At 47.5% G+C, this 22401-nt stretch overlaps 1 protein-coding gene across 1 annotated transcript in view; it reads left to right on the top strand.

Annotated features, from left to right (window-relative positions):
- The window catches only part of Ankh (ANKH inorganic pyrophosphate transport regulator), a 136634-nt gene that overhangs the window by 83497 nt on the left and 30736 nt on the right, over positions 1–22401 (top strand). Inside the window, exons 3-7 of the mRNA XM_027950369.2 lie at positions 6974–7092; positions 10219–10302; positions 15931–16101; positions 17826–17960; positions 19973–20065. Coding sequence (XP_027806170.1) covers positions 6974–7092; positions 10219–10302; positions 15931–16101; positions 17826–17960; positions 19973–20065 — 602 coding nt within the window. The remainder of the gene's footprint in view (positions 1–6973; positions 7093–10218; positions 10303–15930; positions 16102–17825; positions 17961–19972; positions 20066–22401) is intronic.

Consider the following 22401-nt stretch of genomic DNA (forward strand, 5'->3'; position numbering starts at 1 on the left):
ATCCAGTCCTCCGCTGTCCTGTGCAACACCTAGTTGTGCATATCATTCCCGAGCCTATGGATCAAAAGTTGGGACTAGAAGTGAAATGGGAACAAAAGATATGGTGGCCAGACACACCCTTTCCCTGAGTAGATGTGGCTGGTGGGATGTGGGTGTGATTTCTGAACACTGACAAAGGCCGACCTCACCCAGTGAGAACTTTGAGAGAAGGCAGCAGTAAATGAAAGCCAAGGTCTGGGAGTTATAATGCTCTCCTGGACCTGAGAGAGCAGGGTGACTCGGGGAGTGGGAAAACAGAGAGGGAGCTCTGGTGAGAAACTGATGGGAAGGCAGGCGGAAGCCAGGCGGAAGCCAGGCGCTCATGACCCAGAGGGAAATAACGCAAGAGAGAGTGCAGGGCCGTGTGCTCAGGCAGGAGACCGTAACCAGGTAAAGGAGATGTGGAAACAGACTAGGAAGGGCTCTGCTGACTCCCTGGAAAGCCAAAGGAGGGGCAGAGGGAGGTACTGTGTAGAGAGGAAGCCCATCAGGACGGCATTATGGTGCAACTGTGGGCTTTGTTTCTTTGGTTTTTTGATTGTTTGTTTGTTTGTTTAACATTTTTTTAGTTGGAGATGGACACATTACCCTTATTTATTTATTTATATGTGGTGCTGAGGATTGAACCCAGGGCCTCGCACATGTTAGGCAAGCGCTCTACCACTGAGCCACAACCCAGCCCTCAGTATCTTCTTAAATGCATCTTTATAACTTCATGGTCTCTTTGTAGAAAGAATTAGAATATCTGTAATTCTGCCCGTCTCCATGGCTGTGGACTAGTGCCTTGGTTAGGTTCTCTGTGATCTCTCTCAAGGACTGTTTGTTCCCGTGATTCTTCCAGGCATTTGAAAAATCCTCGTTCCAAGATCTTCTCTAGCTTAGATTTTCCCCAGCCTGGATGAACGTGAGCACTTAGTAACCCGGTATTTACTAATAATCTACCCACCCCTGGGGGATCTTCTTCACTTAGAAGCAATTTCAAATGTGACCATCCCCAAGCAGATGTAGCTCCTCCCTTTCACAGAGAACATCCTCTGTGTTCATCAGCTAATGGGTCACGAAAGAACAAGTGAAGGCCAGGTCAAAGGGCACTAAAAGCTTCTCTGTAGTGTCGTCCGTTATTAATTGTGTTTGCCCCAATAGAGGAAAGGCCTTTTGCAGGGCCCTTTTCATCACATTTGCTGTAGTTAAGGAATTCTTTTTCATTGTGTTTGATATTTTTTTTTCTGATTACTTTTCTTTCTGGACCCCACAGATAAGCCTAGCCCTCTCCCATCTTGGAGGCATTGGCACATATGTGTGGGTTTCCCCAGACGGGGAGCAGATTCTGCCGGCCACACAGCTGTCCCCAGGAATGCCTGGAGAGCTTACGAGGGAAGAGGGCAGCACTCAGCAGCACCTCCCACCCACGGGGTGTGCTGTGGGACAAAGAGCAGACACTCAGGCTGTGCCGAGTTTGACAGTCTAGGGGAGTCACCGGCCCCAGAGCTCTTGTCCATTCTGTGCACATCCATAGCCTGGCTCTGGCTACCAGATAGCAGGGGCCCTGGGAGTGTTTCTTGGCCTGTTGGGCGACTCCAGTTAGTGTTCATGGATCATCCATGAGACTCCATTTATAACAACTGCAGAGCACAGGGTTTGCCACCAACGCACTGTGATTCAGGGCACTGGTCACAGTGCAGGTGATAGATACCCTCTTCCTCACTCTGGTGAGTCTATGGAAGAGGAGAGCTGGCTGAACTTGCATTTGTTTCATTTAGGTCCACAATCATTTTACCTGAAAGGAGATTACTATTTCCTGACCGCCTCAGTCACAGAGCTACAGGAACCAGGGCTGTGGATTTCAGCCTTCGTTACACTTCTTTATTCTCAACAGTGACCTCTCAGGCCTTGCCCACGTTCTGAAGCAGCCTGGGCAGTCAGCAGGACTCTGGCAGCCACACACGTAGGCTCCCACAGAGGGCAGTGGAAGTCATCGCCATACTGGCTCCGTCTGCCAGTCTTCTCTTTTTGAACTTTCTCCTTGTTCATGTGTCATAAACAAGTCCTGTAAAGGCCAAATGGGTTCAGTTTGACAGAATTAAAAAACGGGTACTAGGGATGACCAGTTTCAGTAGAAGATCACAATGTGTTGTTATCTTAAAAATCTTCCCCATACTCAAAGGCTATAAGCACAGGTATTTATTTTTGCTCACCAGACCATGGGTAGGCTGGGGGGGTTCTTTTGGGCTTGGCTGGGCTGCTGCCTTTGTGGTCAGCCGAGGATCCGGAGGTGGCTGAGCTGATCTTGTGAGGGGCCTTCTGGGTGTGGTCAGCTGGTTGCAAGCTGGCCCAGGTGACCTCTGCTGGACAGCTGAGCTTTCTTCCACACAGTGTCTTGTGGTCCAGCGGCACAGTCTGGACTTTTGGAGATGCCGTGTCTGGACTCTAAGCAGGGAATAGAGGCTCACGAGGCATCTTGAAGCCAAGAAGCAGGCAGCACTCCATCACCCCCAGTGCATGCCACCCACCCGAGCACAGGGCAGGCCAGCCCAGGTCCAGGGTGGGGACATAAATTCCAGCTTTTGACAGGAGTTGAAAAATCACAAAGGTGGAGATATAGGAGAGGAAAAGAATTGGGGACATTTTTATAGTCAGTCCTTTTGGGGATGATGGATTTGTATATTCATTCAGTTAACATTTATCAAACACCTACTATGTGTTTGATAAAAACTGAGCTAAATCCTGGGTATTCAGGCATGAATAAGACATGTTCTCTAGAGAGAGGCAGTTATCAATGATAGAATATGATCCCGCTCTATCAAGTCTTAATACTAATGAGGTAGGATTTTTGTTCTTGTGTTAAAATTTCACATTCACTCTACGTATATCAGGCATGAGTTTATAGTATCACTCCCAGGCCTGGACCACGTTCGCACCTCCCATCCCCAGGTTTTCCTGGTACAGATTCTAGTTGAGTTCCATGTCAACGTCCCACATAGGAAATCATCATCTTCACAGCTGGGCTAGTCAGCCCAGTACCTGAGACTACCAGTCATTCAACATGTATTCTCGCAAAGTGATTTAAATATGGCTATTACCCATATAAATACACCCACTTTGGAAATGATACTTTAGAAACCTGGGGGGTGAAGTTGCCTGTTCCCATGAACAGCCTTGGTGGGTCCACAAACAGTACTGGTGAGACTTTTAAGCATTGACAACTTGGGAAATTTGAGTTTGAAGAAGGGCGGTCAATCCTGTATATTGGAAATGCACATATTATCCTGTTTCTACAATGAGGGGGAGGACTTTTTCTCAGTCCCTTTGGGAAAATACATGTAGATAGACCCTTGTCACCAGTGTTCATATTTTGTGGTTTACAAAAGTGCTAGTGACCACTGGATGAGCCAGTTTGGAAACCACTGCTTCCAGAAAGGGCTGTCATCCTGGTTGGCTGAGGTCAGAAGAGCTGTAGACTTGAAGGGCCCTTCTGTCTCTCCTTGTTTGGGCAGGGTCGAAGCCATCTCCCTATAAACAGGTCAAGTCACCGTCCTCTTGGGGTTACAGCATCGTAAAACCTGCTTACCTGTGTTCAGAACCCTCATTTAATTTTGTTTTATAACTTTCTGCCCTTCATGAGGAACACACAAGTCGTTTCAGGACACGGCAGGGCAGCCATGGAAGTTGAAGGTCACTCAGTTTTGCTAAGGCAGCTGGCCTGGTAATTACGGAGTCCACGCAAAGCACTTCAAGCAAATCACCCCAGCCAACTGCTCTCACTGGAAATAGCTGGAAATAGCCAGGGGCTGGCACTGGAAGGAGGGATTGGAGGGGCAGAAGAGACATGAAAACAGGTGCTGGGATTTTACACTCACAGCTCCCAGGTCCAAAGCAGGGGACCACGGGACTGGGGCAAGGCTGAGAAGAAGTCTTCTTCTACTGTGAAAAGGAGGATAAGCTTCTGTCTTTGGCCTCCAGATTTCTCCCATGTAACTGAAAGAGACCAAAATGGAAAGAAGCAAAAACAACCTGGAGCCCATAAGTCCCACCGTGCCGGAACCTGGGGTGGGGAGAAGCCTGCATGCAGGCCCTGTGCTGAGAAGAGGGAGGGAAGGGCTCACATGTCTCCCAGGAGCAGAAAGTCCACTGGCTCCCCCCCAGGAGAACGGGTTGGGAACCCTGTGGTCCTCCAATCCCCCGTCCCCTGTGTCTTTCTTGCAGATATGCTGCATAAAGGTATCATTCTGATGTTTTAGTCAAATACCCAAGGAAGTAGCTGCATTTACAGGGAGGGCAGAGGCTCACTTCTGTTGGTCACTAGTCCTGGGCAGCACCGGCAAACCCCAGGCCCTGTTCTCCACTCAAGCCCACATGTCCCTCTTCCCTGACCGCCACCCAAGGACCTAACATGGAAATCATTCTCCCTCCCTGCCTCAGAAGTGCTGTCATCATTTGTCAGGCCTGCTGGAGCAAACACACAAACGGGGAGAATTAAACAGCAGACATTTACTGTCTCAGAATCCTAGAGACTGGAAGTCCAAAATCAAGGTGTCGGCAGGGCCGTCTCCTCCTCAGGACTGTGAAGGAGGCTCTGTCCCATGCCTCTCCCCTGACTTCTGGGGGGTTGCTGGCAGTCTTCAGCATGTAAGGACATCACCCCATCTCTGCCTTTATCCTGGTGTGGTTCCCCCGTGTGCATCCAGATTTCCCCTTTGTATAAGGACACCATCGCCTTGGATTGGGAGGCCACGCCACTCCAGTGTGATCTCATCTAATTCCACCCTCTTGTTACATAAGGTCACATTCTGAGGTCTAGGGGTGAGGACTTAGGCATCTGAATTTTGAGGAGACCTGGCTGAACCCACAACATTGCCGTTCTTGGTCTCAGCCTTGCCCCAGTCCCGTGGTCCCCTGCTTTGGCCACTGCAGTCAAGTCTACTCAGCTGGCATTTTATGTTGACTGTAACCTTCCCAGGAAACTGACATACGAGCTACTCATAGCCAGCCCCCAGCACGCCACCTTTCTCGTCACCCCCACCTGAATGGGCACAGTGGTGTGGTGTGGTAGGTCAAAACTGTCCCTTGCAGGTTGCTGCACAGTGAACATTTATTGACTGAATGAAAACAACTCCACAATAAACAGCAGCAATGGCACACTTTGCGACAAACTTTACACAGCTCAGCAGCCAGAGTAGACCTGGGTGGCTCAGCAGCATCTCATTCTGGCTTTGTGCTTCAGTCTGCAGAGCACTGTGGGGAGGAAGATCTGACCTCCTGCAAGCAGACTGCAGCTCTCCCGCGCTGCCTTCCAGGTCTGCTCAAGCCTCCTCTGTCTGCTTCTCATCTTGGTAGGACTCTGATCCAAATGACGGAACATCACGGCTGCCTCCTTCCTGCCTGTCCCTGGCCGTACCTCAGCCCACCTTCCCACATCTCTTCTTTCTGCCTCGTGATGCCCACTGTTCCAGCTTTCTCTTCTTGCTCCCCCACCATGGCCCCACTACCCTCCTCACCTGGCACTTGGCTCACCTGATCTACTGGCCTTTGGTTTTTCACTTCTGCCCCTCCTTGGAGGACGGGGAGCATTTCTGCAGCCCCTGCCTGCCTTCCCCTACCTCAGCTCCACCTTGCTCTATGGAAGTCATAGCCACCCCAGCCTACTAGCTTGAAGTCACCTACTTGCCCCCTGCAACCTCCAGGACTCCCATTTGTGCATTTCAGTATCCTGGATAGCATCCCATGACCTCACTTACTCCAGAATTCCTGTAATTCAAGACTAATCCCGATAAAGATTAGAGCTTTACTTCACTTTGCCAGTTAAGGTGTTAATAAGTTACCCTACAAACTTTGAGATGTGGGAGGATTCTTATTTCACAGAAAGTAAGACTCTGCCCTCTAGCTCTACCTGATTTCAAGGGCACATTCATATCCATAGTTATGACAGAGAACAGCAGGAACACTTAGTGTCGGAGCCCTTATAAAACATGGAAAAGCATATAGATTAGTATTTTCATGTCCAGGCTTGGCTGTATCAGTGGGGTTGAAAATAGCTCCGTGTTTCATCCTAATTACCTTTGCTAATTAGGATGCTGAGCTAATGCACTGGGATGACCAGTGCCTTTCTCCCTTTTGGGCATATATTACATCTCTTGGGCATATATACATTCATCCAGCCCATGATCCAGTCTCACACTGTAACAAATCTTGACATAGGAGAGACTTCCAAAACACCTCTTGCACGTCATTTTCCACCATGCAAGACTTTACCCAGAGTTGCCACCCTCCTGCCAAGAAACAAAATAGAAGGACTGACAAGTGCGAAAAGCTTGCTTTAGAACTTGTATTGAAAAGGCATGTTAGCTTCTGGAAATTTCCTCTGTTAATACCTAATGTGTGTAAGCATTTAACTGCAGATCAGTTCATCATTCATCCTTTTATAATATCAAAATAATACAAATGTGCAACAGTAGGAGATTGAAGAAAATCAGTTCATGGAGAGGAATTCGGTGAGTTAGAATGCAGAAGCATATCACGGAAAGGTGGTCCTGGTTTTCAAAAAAGCATATGTAGTATGAGCCCATTGTTACGCTAAAGCACACACTTACTCCACACAGCCGTAAAAGAACTGCTAATACTGCTATGGACATGGTTGTACAAATACCTCTTTGAGTCCCTACATTCAATTCTTTTGGATATATAACCATAAATAGAATTGATCATCTGGAATTTTTTGACTTTTTAGTGCTACAGATTGACCCAGTAAATAAAGCCCAGAATGTTAGCTGTGATGTGACCTTCTCTGGCTAGGGGGAGGAGATTATAGATGCTTTTCTTCTAATTTTTCTACAGCAGACAAATGTTTCATTTAAAATTATTTTGAAGTTCTTAAAGTCAAAAGCATGGGAAAATACCTTTTTAAAAATATTCTCATATGTCTTTTGACCCTTTGCAGCTTATAGCGATTTAGGCTACTACATTATCAACAAACTGCACCATGTGGATGAGTCGGTGGGGAGTAAAACCAGAAGGGCCTTCCTGTATCTCGCTGCCTTCCCTTTTATGGATGCTATGGTAAGTAGGGGACTATTCACCTCTTTTAAATGACAAAATATGCATAACATGAAATGGGCCATTTTAACTGTTATGTATAGAGCTCAGTGGCATGAAGAACAGTCATGTTTTTAGACAATCTGTCTTGAGAGCTCTCTTCATTTTCCAAGACCAAAACTCTGTACCCATTAAACAATAATTATAATTTCCCCAGAAACCACCAATCTACTTTCTGCCTCCATGAATTCGACAATTTTAGATACCTCATATGAGTGAAATCACATAGTATTTTTTCTTCTGTGACTGGTTTATTTCACTATGTATGATATCCTCAGGGTTCATCCATGTTGTAGTATATGTCAGAATTTCCTTCCTTAGGATTGAATGATACTCCATTCTGTGGGTCTGGCACATTTTGCATTGCTTTTACATGTTTGTATTTGCTAATATGATTAATACTGCTGTGAACATGGTTGTACAAATACCTCTTTAAGTCCCCACATTCAATTCTTTTGGATATATAATTAGAAATAGAATTGATCATATGGTATTTTTTGACTTTTTAGTGCTACAGATTGACCCAGGGCATTATGTGTGCTAATAAACACATGCACTACCACTAAACTACATCCCAATCTGATTTTTAATTTTTAAGGAAACATCATACTGATTTCCTTGAATTTTACACAGTCAATCTTCTCGATTTATTTTATGAGAATTTTATGTATTTGCCACAAGTTGTGCCAGGTGGAAAGAAAGCCCATTTGAAAATTTTGATTCAAAATATAAAGTTCTTTTCTGACATATTCAGATCAAGCCATCAGAATAGTTCACTGATAATTTACCACTTGTGTAGCCTACACTGCCAAAGTTGTAGAATAAGAATCTCCTGAACACACCAATAAGATTTCCTTACTTTGATACCAGCTCTACTATGTTAGCTAAGGACTGTTCGTGTCTCTAAATCATCATGACGCCCAGAACAGTACTGTTTTTCTTTCCATCTGGTACAGATATAAAGACACTTAGAGCACAAAAATTTACAGTAATGTCTGATGCTGGAAAATAAGCCCTTTCTTTGGGCTCTGCTTTAAATTACTTTTCATTGTCCCCTACCTCAAGTTGCACATGTGTTAGGCACAGGAGTAGATGGACCTCTGTGTCGAGGTAAGGCCACAGTCCCAAGCCCTGGAGCAGGGAGGTGGGTAAAATGCACCTGCTGAAAGGTCTTCAGAAGTCTTAAGTGGTCTGTGGTCAATTATTGCATGGCCTCAGTGGCTCTGAGGGCTCTCTTCCGGTCTGCAAGGAAACCTTAAATATTAAACCAGTTGTAACATGAAGGTCTGGTCCTCAATTGTGGGGATGTCACTGTAGGTGAGAGAATTGGGCCATCTGAACACTTGCACCTGTACTTTCTTCTTACTTGTTGCCAAGTATGTTTTCCCTGGTAGATGATGCAGGGGTACAGTGTACGGTGGGTACCATCTCTGCAGCCCATTCCCCCTTCCAGGGAGCACAGGGCTTTCAGTCACCTCATTAGAGAACTGAATGAAGTGACCTTCTTCACATTTCTGAAAGAGTTAAGGCCTGACCCCCCGGATGAGGCCACCGTGCCACTGTAATGTCTGTGCTCCTTCGGAGCTGGAAGTGGGAACCTAACCACTGAGAACTGTAATTATACAGTGAATTCCAGGAACTGGAGACTGTTAGCGAAAGCGACTCATGGACTCTTAAAATACCCTGCCTTCCACTGTCCTTCAGTTCTATTTATTTGCCATGAGAAATAGTTTCAAAAACTTAGTACAGGTGGACATACCTAATCCAAAAATCCAAATCCTAAATGCTCCAAACACCAAAATTTCTTGAGCACCAATGTGACACCCCATCTGGATTATTCTATAACCCATCTCAGGTGAAACTATGTTTCATGCACGATTTTTTTAAATGTTATATAAAACTACTTTTAGGCTATGTATATAAGGTGTGTATAAATGAATTTCATGTTCAGACTTAGGTTTGAACCTCAAGATACCTCATTATAATATATGATCATATTCCAAAACCTAAAAAAGTTCAAAATCGGAAATACTTCCAGTCTTAGGCATTTTGGTGAGGGATAGTCTGTCTGCATAGCACCAGAACATTATTGATTGGTAACTTTTCTTCCATGTTTTAAGTCCCCACAAAGACCTTAATATAACAGTATGAGAACTGCTAATAAAAACTCAAATAATGAGCATTTATAATGAGCAGGTCCTTTCTGTCCTCTCCCACCTACACACACATCCATACCCAGTAGTGGGTTAGAGAGAGAATATTTGGAAGCCATGAAGCTTGTTATCCAGATGGCTTTCAACAACAGACAGCCCACAGGTGATGTTTGTGAATGTTATCTACGGTTGTATTTCTTTTAACATTTGGCATCCTGAGCCTCTGAGCTGAGGACACAGACACAACAGCTGCTGTAGGAAGTCTTGACACGGACCTGGGGAATAGATCATACTTGTCTGATTGTGTCCATCTCGGATGAAATTTTATTTCTAAACCAGCCCAAAGGTAAGAAGGAAAATCAGTCCATAAGCAGATCCCATCGAGAGCATCCGGCCTACTCCAACCCGGCTGTCAAGGCTCTGGGTTGCCTGCTGTGGTAGTTCTTTCCATCTTAACTTCCCTTGAAGACACAAAAGGTCATATCAGGTCCCCAAACCCGAAGACAGTAAAACAGTAGAACCCGAATCAGCCAGTGAGAACCGTCATGACTGTAATCCGCAGAACCAAGTCAGTGTAACTTGTAACTTGCTTCCTGGAAGGAGGAGTGCTTCTGAGATTCACCCTGCTCCACAGGTGACTGGGTTTCCTCTGCTCTTGCTATCTGATCATATTCCAAAATCTGCCAGGCACACAAACAGAATGACCACACTAGTCTGCATATGATTAAATGTACTCACTCTTCCACTTAAAAAAATCTAACGTGGATTTAGCCACCAGACCAAGTGACAATAATTTCACCAACCAAACATTTATCATACCTGTGCTGCTAAGACATTGGGGAGTGTAAACTATATTTCAGGAATACCCAGTAAGTCATAATGAGAAACAATATCATCCCAACAGTGTATCTCATGGCATTTTTTTTCTTTCTGGCAGGCATGGACCCATGCTGGCATTCTCTTAAAACACAAATACAGTTTCCTGGTGGGATGTGCCTCAATCTCAGATGTCATAGCTCAGGTAACTGTGGTCTTTGTGTCAATTGGAGGTCCTCAGGGTCACCTGGTGAATGACCCACTGGATGTGATAGAGCTGACAACAGATGCCATATTTATGTTGGGGCACAGGGCTGGGGGCGTGGCTCAGTGGTCGAGCGCTTGTCTAGCATGCACAAGGCCCTGGGTTCCATCCCCAGTGCTGCGGCCTGTGGGAGGGGGTGCCTTCTGCACTACTCTGCAGCACTGGTTCATCAAATATGGAATTCAACAAACGATAAATGACTAAGAAAAGGAAACCTCCTGTGAACTGAGGGCACTCTACCACTGCACCACATGCTGAGTCCTTTCCATTTTTATCTTGAGATAGGGCCTTGCTGGGTTGCCAAGGCTGACCTTGAACTTGTGATCCCCCTGCCTCGGCACCACATTCCAGCTCTTGACCATTATTTCCAAAGAAAGTGTGTGTGTAAAAGACTTCAGAGTCACACCTGGTACACTGAACAGTGATCACAGTGTTGTTGTGCACTTGGCCGGGTGCCCTCGGCATGCTTTAGCCATACACAGCTTGTCACTCAGTTCGAAAGTGAGCACTTAGAGATTATTCTTTTCTGGGGATGGGGTAGCAGGGATTAAACTCAGGGGTACTCAACCACTGAGCCACATTCCCAGCCCTATTTTGTATTTTATTAGAAACAGGGTCTAATTGGGTTGTTTAGTGCCTTTCCATTGCAGAGGCTGGCTTTGAACTCATGATCCTCCTGCCTCAGCCTCCCCAGCCTCTGGGATTACGGGTGTGCACCACCGTGCCCAGCCAGGAATTATTCTTAAATGGCATTTCTTATGCGGGTTTCCAGGGAGAGCTGCCATTCACGCATTATTTTCCCACATTTAAAAAGAACCAGGGGAATGGCCCCACTCTCTCTTCCTGAGTGAGGAGGCTGCCCCTTACCTTCTGCTGGATCCATATCTAACAGCCACACCCATTCCTGACTTTCTCCTCTTCCCTTCTTCTTCCACTGAGAATGCCACACAAAAAAACTTCATTGGAAAATTAGATTTAATTCCTCTGATCTATCAATTAGGCTAAGTTCCAACAATCAGGGACTTGGTGGAATGATTTTCATGGAGGAGGTTAGACGATGATCTCTAAGCGCCCTTCTGAATTCTCATTCTAGGAACGTCCCCACACATTGCCCTTTTCATGCTCCCTCATCTCTAAACCACCTCTTTGAAATAATCTGTTGAGCTGTTAGATTGACCTCCCTAAAGACCAAGATTTAAACTTCCAAATCAATTGCATTTCCTCCGTGGATCATTATTAAAGCAATGTGAATAAGTTCCTGCTAATGCTGTGCGCGTGCCTGGACACAGCTGGCATGGCGCTTTGATATGTGCTGGTGGGGCTATTCGAGTTCCCTCCCACTCTTGCTTTCGGCATCCGCTGAGAGACAGCTGCTTTGTTCACTCCTTAATTGAAGCGAAGGAAGCTCCTCCCGTTTCACATGTTGGCCTCAGCAAGCCATGAGCATCTGTACAGGTGCATTATTATAAAGACAAGAAAGAAAACAGAAGAAAGCGCCTAACTTTGCCAAAGAGAAATACAGTGGGCATCCAAGGGCAGAAGAAAAAGCGTAGTCGTGAAAGCGCCTTTGCCAGTACGCCCACAGCTATTTCCCTGCTGGTTTCAGACCTGATCTTGGCCTCTGCCTGGGGAGTAAACAGATCTGGTTTGAAGCAGCAAGGGACCTGGGTGCAGATGCCATCTGGCCTTGGGCGGTTCCTGGTGGAGTAGTTTATTTTAAACCCCGCAGTTTGGGTTCCTACTACAACTTGGTTGGGGGAATAAATTCCATTTTTGTTCCTACGTCTCCCTCCCGCCTTGCCAAGCTTCATCTCTCTCATTACCTGAAAGCCTGTGGTAGTTAGTAATTTGGTCATATGTAAATAGATCCTATGCAGCACTGGCATACTGAGCAACTGCCAATGATAAAATGAAATTTGTTAATATGCTTCGAATTTCAGTGGCAACTCTCTTTAAAAAATAATAATAATAATAACAACTTTCCTAAGCTAATTGATTTCACACACTAATACAAAAAAAAAAGCTCTTGGTTTGGTTCAAACCTGTGATCACTTTTGGGGTCACCATTGTTGTAATATGGTTCCAGTTGTTAGGCTGGATATTGCCAAGGGGTTTATGAGAAATGTTTCTGTTTTGCTGTGTTTCATGTTCATCTTGACTTTTTTAGCTTCTTCAGCGTTGAAGTGAGAATTCTCTTGAGGTCATTTGCTCTCCTTGGGACCTCCTGTCCTCTACCTTCTGTGCTGTCATCTGCCCTTGCCCTGAGGTCAGCAAGACCCCTGATGATCAGATCAGACGCTCCTGGCATTATTTTAAAGTCTCTTTGCTACTCTTTTGTCTCTTTTTATCTTCTGACAAAACCCCAGCCCTGAATGGAACCCATGTTGTGGACCCTCCTTCACCTGCCCCAGGAAGCACATGCTTCTACAGAAACTTGCCCAGTGCATGGAGGACCCCATCACAAGTGCCAAACCTCCTCCCCCACCCCCAGCTGTGTCTTAGGACCTGTCTCAGAGGGTCTCCACCTGCTGCTCCCTTCCAGCCATGACCTCCATCCTGCTTCACAGAGAAAACTGAACCTAATTCAAGCCCTCTGTGGTGCAGGTGTGATGTGTCCCCAGAGGTCCTGTGTTGGAAGCCTGGCCCGCAGTGTGGCAGTAGGCTTAGTGGGCTTAGGTCACTGGGGGAATGCCCTCAGAAGGGACTGTGGGGATCCAGTGCCTGGTTTCCTGCTTTCAAGCTGAGATCGTTTCCCTATACCCATGTTCCCTTGGTTGCCACCAGCCATGATATGACACAGCCAAGAAGGCTTGTGTCCTTGCTGGAGCCCACATCATGCTGTCTGGACTTTCAGCCTCCAGAACTGTGAGCTAAGTAAACCTCTTTATACTTTATACTCATGAAGTTAGCCTGCCTCAGGTATTTTGTTAGAAAGACAAAAACAGACTGATACTATGCCCTAGGTCAATAATATTTATCATATGCGTATGCCCCCCTATTAAATATCTGCATCCTCTCCCTCTCCTCAGAGCCCTAAACAAGGCTATCCAAAAGCCTCTGTGGCATTTCTACTCAGTTCCTTCAATGATGTCTTCAGTCTGAATTAAAGATCTTCTGTATGAAGTGTTTGGTTGAGTGAATCTGTGGCATTACCATCTGGTCACAAACCCAGGAGCCACTCTTGAAAAGTGTCCCCTTAACACCAGGACTGAGATGTGAACCCTAGAGCTTTCTTAGAGTGCGATCTCTGCTGCTCTGCCTGGTCTGAGGGGTCACTCTTGCCAGCTGAGTGCTGAGAAGCTTCCCCACTCATCTCTGTCCAGCTCCCTCCACTCTTCCCCCCAGGGCCATAGTGGTCTTTTCCCAGTGAAATGCTGACTGTCTCACCACCTGCTTAAAAAACAGCCTCCTGGTAGTCTTGTGAGTACTGCATGCTGTCTGATTGTGCCTCTGGAGCTCTGGCCTCCTGGTGTTCTTGATAAAAATCCCAACCCTGATCTTGGCCTACAGGGGGTCTGAAGATTGACAGGCCCGTGGCCTCTGCAGCCCCGCCCTCTCCTCTCCCCACTTGCTCTCTGTTCTGCAGTCAACCCATCACAGCTCCTCCTTGCAGGGCCTGGCCATGGATGAGCCATCTCCCCGGGGTCTTTGCGGGTCTGCTCCTTCTGCCCAGGAGAGTGCTCTGCCTCGTTGCCCCATCTCCCTCCCACCCTGAGCCCTGCTCGCTCCTGGCCTGACAGCTCCCAGCAGAGATGCCCTCCTCCCCTGCTGCCCCACACTCTGTTCTTCTCCACCTCATCTGCCTCACTCGGGCTGCCAGGGGACACTCACTGGATCATTGTATGATGAGCGTGTCTGCTTCCTCCCTTAGACTGTCGGCCCCAGAACAGATTCTGGGGCCGTCTATTATCACTGAATCCCAGCACCTGGCCCTGGGCCAGCGGATGCCAGCTCTCACTGGGAAAATGCTCTCCACTGAAACCGTTGGTTCCCTCAGAAAATAATCTGACATGTTTTTGATGGCTTTCTCAGGTTCAGAATTGTAATTCCAGGTTGAAATGCAAAGGGTGCACATGATATTTTGAAGTGATAAATGATACATTCTGCCATGAAGATGTCAGTTCTGTGGCAAATGCTGGCCACATGGCATCAGTCTATTAGAAATCCGGGGGAGGCTGGCGACATCTTCACCTTGGCCTTGGGAGCTCTACTGGCTTAGTCATGCACCTGGTCCCCTCTGCACTTGGGGACACTGTCGGGTCCTCGCCACACTTCCTCCTTGGCCGTGTCTTCCCTTTCCCTGTCATCCAGGTCCTTCTCCTTGGCCCCGCTTGCTCTGCGGGCTTCTGTCTTGCAGAGCCTCCTGACAGCCCAGGAGTTTCCTGGACTGGGCAGAGGAGGTGTTGATCTTCACGAATTCGTTTTTCACAGTTTTCAGCCGCTAAACATTCCCATCATGGTTTAGGCTGTGGGTTTTGCAGAATGTGAAGCTTGCTGTGGATATACTCACCCTGAGTCTGCGTGTGAGGGCACCTTAGGGGATTTCAAACAGATAAATCCTCGGGTCTTGTGTGCACACCACAAAGCTCCAGTCTCCTGCTCCACGCGTGCATCCCAGCAAGGCGTCCTTCAGTTAACACACTGCAGTGGTCCACTTGGAAGCAGCAATCACGGGGAGAGTCGTGAGCATCCTGTTTCCATCAGTGTCACTGTGTCCCTGGCACAGTGTGAGGGCTGCCTGGATGTGTGTCCACTAACATGGCCTGTGCTCCAGGCAGCCTGGTTATGTTCACATGGCACCTCTGTACTCTGGGCTACCCTGAGGACTCAGTGACAAGGTCAGCCTCACTGTGCTTCAGAATGACAGCCTGGGCACACATGTCGGTGTGTGCTGAGAGCAAACCACCCTGGCATCTAAGACTTTGATTTCGTTCAGAGGAGATCTCTCCATTGTTGCTGCTCTGAGCTCCCTGCGGCAGAGGGAATCAAGGTCCTGATAATCACAGATCCTGGCCTGGCTGCAGATAATTTCGCAACCCATGGATACTTGGCCATTGGAGTTGTTGGTCAGGAATAAGCCTCCTGCCCAATTACCTACTTTTTCACTCAGTATGCTTCCAAAACCTTCTGAGCATGGGTCCCAGGTGGTCTCTGGGCAGAGGCTGGACTGATTCTCTGATTTCTGTAGGATGGGGAGGTTAATAAGTTATCAGATTTGCTTTGGAGACGTACTGTACCATCAATAGAGATTGGTGCTTTATTATGATTTTAAGCTCTTGCGGCTCTGGTAATTTCAGCCTCTTCCACTTATAGAAGTAAGTTAGTACTTTAAGTTTTAATTTAGGTGGTTTTATAGTAATTCCTGGGAGTGCATGTAACAAAACCAGGGTGAGTTCCTCCAGTGAACCCCAATACCTTCATGGGAGTCTTGGGGAGAGCCATGTGGAGCCACAGTTCACGTTTCTGCCCTCTCCATCAAAATCAAGGTCCTCACTGGGGAGGGTGGGCCTGCACCTTGCCGCCGGCCTCCCTCTCCTCCCACTGACCGCCCCTCCTCCTCTCTCGCAGGTCGTTTTCGTAGCCATTTTGCTTCACAGCCACCTGGAATGCCGGGAGCCCCTGCTCATCCCCATCCTCTCCCTGTACATGGGCGCGCTTGTGCGCTGCACCACCCTGTGCCTGGGCTACTACAAGAACATCCACGACATCATCCCTGACCGAAGCGGACCAGAGCTGGGGGTAGGTCTCTGCAGCAGAGTGGAAGTTTGCATTTCACACCTGTGCACGACAAGCACTCGGGGCCACGAGCTCCTCCTCATGATGTTGTTCCCAAAGGCCTGGTGCCGGGTGTCCTCAAGGGAAAGATGGTGAATGAACTCTAGGGGTGGAAGGGATCGCAGAGGTCACTGTCCAGCCTCCCTATGGCCCCGGGAGGAGACCGAGACATAGCACACAGTGTCAGGTCATGGATGGGTACCACACTTGTGCCTCCTTTTACTCTCTATGGTGAGTTATTCTGCAGTCAAGAAAGTTTTAGGATCCCTGGCAGCTCTGAGTCTGCGTTTTATGATTTCTAGTTGCATAGTAGGCATCTGGACTGTGTCCATGATTTCTGTAGCCAGTGCCAGTCTCTTATTCATGAACCTACTTCCTAGAGACCAAACAGAGTCTTTGGTAGCTTGGGTGACAGAAACGTTGAGATACAGTCTCTACCTTCGAGCAGCTTTGTAGCCCACATGGCAGGGAACACCAACACAGAAGCAGGCATTGGGCGTGAGCCCGAGACAGCACATGAACTTTAATGAGAATGTGAGAGCTTCCAAAACCAGGGAAGGGGCCTGGGATTGGTCTAGGGAGCCTCCTTGGAGGAGTCTGATTTGCCTTGAAAGTGAAATAAGAAACAAGCAAGAGTAAGATACAGATCCTCTCCCAGTGGCCATTCTGTTCATCCCAACAGAACAGCAGCTGATTTATTTAATGCTAAGAGTTCCACCCACAGGTGGTAGGCATCGTCGGGTTTGTTTCCATTTAGCTGTAAGGAAGATAAGAATGCTCATGTGTAGCCCTGAATATATCACCACACTCCACCACCTGCCCCCCCTTGACCACACATCACTTTTGTCATGTCAAAACAATAATCATGTTGACCACTTACCTCTACCTGAGGTCAGACCATCAGTGGAATCCTCCCTACTTATTTCCACCACTGGGCCAACCACATCAAATTGGTCTTTACAGTAACAATCCATCTCTTAACATCCAGCCACCAGCAAAGGGAAATAAATCAAAGTGGCTGAGATGGTTGTGTGATGTAACTCTTACCCTTTCAAAGAATCAAAACCAAAATTGCACGATGAAAGCAAGGCTTTGCCAACAGCACACACCTTGGCTGCAGAGGTCTCAGCAAATCCCTTTTCTTTCTTTTACTTTGCTTATACTTCTGAGTAGTTTATGTGCCTTCTGTGAAAGCTTTGAGAGTAAGAACCCTGTAGTCAATTCTCAGAGTGCAGAAAAAATTAGGCATATTGATATATGCTGAGTGATTCCAAAATAGATTATAATAATTTTCTGTTTCTAAGAGCAGCCTCCTCCTGACATGTCTTCTAGCCGGTCAGTGTGGTGATACAAACAAAGACTAATTTCAAACCTGTTTCTCAGGCCGTGGGCCTGGGTTACACCTTGGCTAGGGATTCCCTGGATGGAAGATCGTGGCTGGGAACCGTCAAGCTTTGGTGACTGTGTTGATCTCACCTTGGCTTGCCAACTGTCTGAATTAATTTCTAATAACTATGTGTTTTATTTTAATTCAACCTGGCTTATCCAGAGAGGCATTTCCTTATATTACTGTTAAGTACAGTGAATTGACTCATGATTGGCATAAGAAGAAAAGGCTTCCATTCTAAGTTGTTTTTCCTGTTCTACTTCTAGAGCTTAACAGACTTTAATTCCATTTCTTAACGCAGGGAGATGCAACAATAAGAAAGATGCTGAGCTTCTGGTGGCCTTTGGCTCTGATTTTGGCCACACAGAGAATCAGTAGGCCCATCGTCAATCTCTTTGTTTCCCGGGACCTTGGTGGCAGTTCTGCAGCTACAGAGGTAGGCACGTGGCTGGGGGCGGGGGGCTGGGAGTTGCCAAAGCCTTGTTTTGGGGAAACGAGAATTAAAACTTATTTCCAGTTCCTCTCAAGAGCTCTAAAGGTTCTACAGTATTTAATTATGGAAGCCATACGGGAAGGCCATGAGGAGCTCATTCTTGTGACTTATGGACATGTAATTTTAAATTCTTATAATTATGGAAGAAAACATCTGCTTCATCCTCATTTCCCAGAAAGGAGGCCCAGAAAGGAAAGGTGAAGGGACAGGAGTAGCCAGCAGCTGGGCTGGTGTTAGAAATAGGTCTTCCGCCCCCCACACAGTGGCCTTTCCGTTCCTCCATGGCGGCGGCCCGTGGCCTCTTCCCTGTAGTTGCGGGAATGATGGCATCTGTCAGGTGGTAGCCAAAGGGACAGTACCTCCACTTTGACCCTGCCTACCCTCACCTGCACGTCACCCCCTGCAGCACACAGCACCCACCCATGAGGTGCTCCCTGGCAGTCTGCCTTCCTCAAATGAGGATCTCCTCTATTTACTCACTCACAACTCAAGAAGTTTATCTGGAAACTGGCAGCTTCTCCAAAGAAAGAGTTGACTCATTTTTTCCCTCTTTCAAGCTGGGTATGAACAAATAGAATGACTTCATTTGCTTCCTCCTCCGCGGCCTTCTGGAGAATTAATTCCATCTCTGGCACCGCTGATCCTCGAGGAAGGCTGGTGGCCACTCATTAGGGCCTCCTGTTTATGTGAGTGGCTTTTGCAGGAGCCCGGAGCCCTGGCCTGCCCTGCCAGCAGGGCTCCAGCCTGGAGCACCCTGCCAGTTTCCATGTCTTGGAAGCTGCTCACATTGGCCGGCAGGGAGAAGCCCGTAAATCAAAAGCAGAACGCTTTCCCTCCCCTCGGTTTGCTCCTGGACTTTGTTTTCTGAGTCATGGATGTCCTCTTGGGTGGCTTCTGTCACAGGAGCTTTTTTACTTGAATGCTTCAAGTTTTCCAGTAAAAAAGTATGAGACCTCCATGACCTGTGTGCGGGAACCCCATTGTCTCCTTAAAACAAATAAACAAAAATAAATAGCAAATTCTGTATGAGAGCCAGTTGAAAATTGCCGGCAGTAGACATAAGTGTCTACTTATGTGGCAGGCATCTGTGTGCACTTCACCACTCCGCCAACCCTGTGAGATGGGTGTTAATGTTCTCACTGTTCTGCTGGAGGAACAGAGAGGGAGTCCCTGGAGGGCTCATGTCACACAGCTGGTGAGCCGGGGTGAAGGCTGGTGAGGTGCGCCTCCTCACGGCGCTGTGCTGTTCCCCACGCCTCGCCAGGCCACGCCACCCCTCACCGCAGCTCCTGGCACGCAGGGCACTGCTGCTCTGTCCGTTAGGAAAGCACAGGCTTCTTCCTCCCAGTGAGGGAGAGCTCTGGCAGATGGCGCTTTAGGTGCCATGTTCTGGTTTTTCTTCTTTTCAATCACATAAGAAAAGAAACTTTCATTTTTTTATGGAATTACTTCGATTGCTCTTCCTATATGAACATTTATTAAATTTTACTAAATTAAAATTTTAAACTGGTCCGTGCTGGCCGAGTAGCCTGGAATGAGCTGAGGTGGAAAGTAGCTCAAAGCTGCATCCGTGGTGTCAGTCCCCCGAAGGACAGAATGGGGGTGGGGAGGTGGGGGCTGAGCAGACTCTCCAGAGTGCGGCGAGGGCTCCCAATTTCACATTGAGTCTCAAGAATTGGCCTAGGCTAGAGAGAATTTGTTTGGGCCCAAGGGGAGGAACCCTGGCTGAAATCGTGGCTTCTCAAGCTAGTGCTCCAAGCCTATTTCTCACTGGATTTGTGTAGGGTCACTTCCTCCTGGAGTCACCTCTGCTCCTTTCGGGGCTGTCCTGTGGCTGGCGGATGCTGGTCACCCAGTGTGGAGGGATCTGCTCTTGGCCCTGTCACATGGCGCTGCAGCTACTAGAGAGCTTTGGTGGACACCCACGCTAATGCTGCCCCTTTTTCCTCCTGTAGGCAGTGGCAATTTTGACAGCGACATACCCTGTGGGTCACATGCCATATGGTTGGTTGACGGAGATCCGTGCTGTCTATCCTGCTTTTGACAAGGTGAGGCCTGTGGGGCATGGTGTCAGAAGCAGGCTTTTAACATAACCGTTTGATAGACAGGGATCCCAGAGGAAGAGCACGGCTTTTTCTCAACCCCACGTTCCTTTGTAGGGTTCACTCAGTGTTGGGGACTGAAGGTAACTGTGGGGTATTTCCCTGTGAAAATAGCAGGGCACATTATGCTTACATTGATGCTCTTTCAAATTGATATTCCTATGGCCACTTTCAGGTTATTCCTATTGAGAAATTATTTGTTTGCAAAAGGGAAAACAAACTCTCAAAAAAAGTTAACATGTCATATTTTGTTTCTGTGGTTTGTTTCTTTAAATTAGTACCTTGCTGACCTCATACTAGGTGGCTAAGGTGCAGACATGAGGCTGGGACTCTAAGCTCATAGGCAGTTGGCTGTCTCTCTGTGGCTGGGGTGCATGTGACGCACACTGCCTGGACAGCAAGACTTGTGTCCAGTTTGGTTCTGATGCAACACACTTACTCCTGCTGAAAACCTCTGGGGCAGCAGCCCTGTCCTTCCCCAGCTGCTGGCCCCCCCCCACAGGAAGCACCTAACCCTTCTGACCTGTTGTCAGAACCCTCCTGCTTGTCATTCAGTAAATATCTGTTTCCTGACATCTACATTATTTGGATCTCTAGGCCTTTCCAAATGGCCAGCCAAACATACTGAAAATAACATGCAATGTTTTAAAAGGAAAAGTGAAAAGAAGCCAAGTCGCCTGCCACTTGTACCGGCCATTGATAGTCCTTGTTTTGTCTTTAATTTCCATAGTCCTAGCTCAGAGCCATTGCTAATACCTTCTTATCTTAGCCCAAGAACAGCTCTGTGAAGTGAGGAAAGCCCTTGACCCCGGTCTGCTGCAGGCCAGCCCTGGGCGTTTGGGGCTCTGAGTCTGGCTAACACTGGAGCCTCTCCTTCCTGCCCTATACCACCTTCACCCCGATTCCTGTGGGCACAAGAGCCCTGGGAAGCCACACAAGCAAGGCCAGCCTCTAAAATGCCCCCCTGAAATGGTACATGAGCTTCTTAGAGGGACCAAGACAGGTAGAGTGGGGGCCTAGGGGAGATGCCACACTCTACCCCCACCTTACAGAGCATCTCAGGGGATGAGGTGGAGATGGACCACTCACTATCCATCCACCTCCTCTTCTGCGCCTACAGTCCGCAGGCAGAATTTAGTCCGTGTTAGTACATGCTTATGTGAATACACACACGAGCCCCTCTTCTCTCACCTCCTGCCCTTACGTCCCTCCATGTTGCGCAGCTCCCTGCAGCCTTCTGTGTTACAGTCACCTTCTCTCTGTCCCTGTGTACCCACGCTTACCCACAAACACTAACTCGCCTCCACGCGGTGGGGATCCCACCAGGCAACCCAGCAGGAGCTAGCTGGGCCCTCCGCGCAGGACTCTCCTGGTGTGGAACCTCCTCAGCAGTCTGTTAGAGCACCCACAACCTGCTGCAGACAGTCACATGCAGCATCCAGGTGCACAGCTGCTGCTGAGAAATGCTCTTGATTACTGCCCCCCACGGAGGCTGGGTTGGAGGAGGCCTGAGTCACTTGCAGACAGGGGGGACACTGTGTTGAGTGGGTTGGATCCAGTCTACGGATGGAAATTGTTTCATTTCAAGGAACGGGTATATAGAGAAAAAACAAAATGGATGTAAGTCTTCTTGCCATTTTCAGTTCTTGCTCTGGAGAATAAGATTATGTACTGCAATTTGATGACATGGGCAGGTGCTGAAATGGCAGAGCCTCCTGCCAAGGAAAGTCCCATCTGAAACTGGTTTGGGGCCATCTTGAAATAATAAAGCTGAACAATATCACACTGTATGGCTTAGTAAGAGCATCCAAGGAAAACATTGCTTTGTTCTTAATCACAGGGGTTAGAAACTGTAAAAATATCCCTTTAATGAGTGCACCTCTGGCCGGAAACTTGAGTTACTCAGAACCCCTTTAAAATCTCGCCCACTGTTTCCATGCATTCCAGTGAGGACACCAAGCCACTATTGGAGTGCCAACATCTTGGACCCTCTGGGTGGACTTCCCAAATTTATTGCCTTGACTGTTAAAGTAAAGAATAAGGGATTTGTGAGGTCAGATTAGGAAATTTAAATTTTCTCTAATGGTTAATTATCATCCATGAAAGAATATGCTCCTGAGCACATCAGGCCAACCAAATGAAATGACCATGCTAATTTAATGATGCATATGAGTTCATTTCAGCCACATTCGCAGAAATATTTGCTATTTTGCAAATAAAATATTTGCTCTTTCACCAATAAAAGTGCCCCTGCAGGAGCCCTCGCATATTGCCATCAGCAC

The sequence above is a fragment of the Marmota flaviventris genome, chromosome 5 (assembly GCF_047511675.1).
Source record: "Marmota flaviventris isolate mMarFla1 chromosome 5, mMarFla1.hap1, whole genome shotgun sequence".
In the NCBI taxonomy this organism is placed as follows: Eukaryota; Metazoa; Chordata; class Mammalia; order Rodentia; family Sciuridae; genus Marmota; species Marmota flaviventris.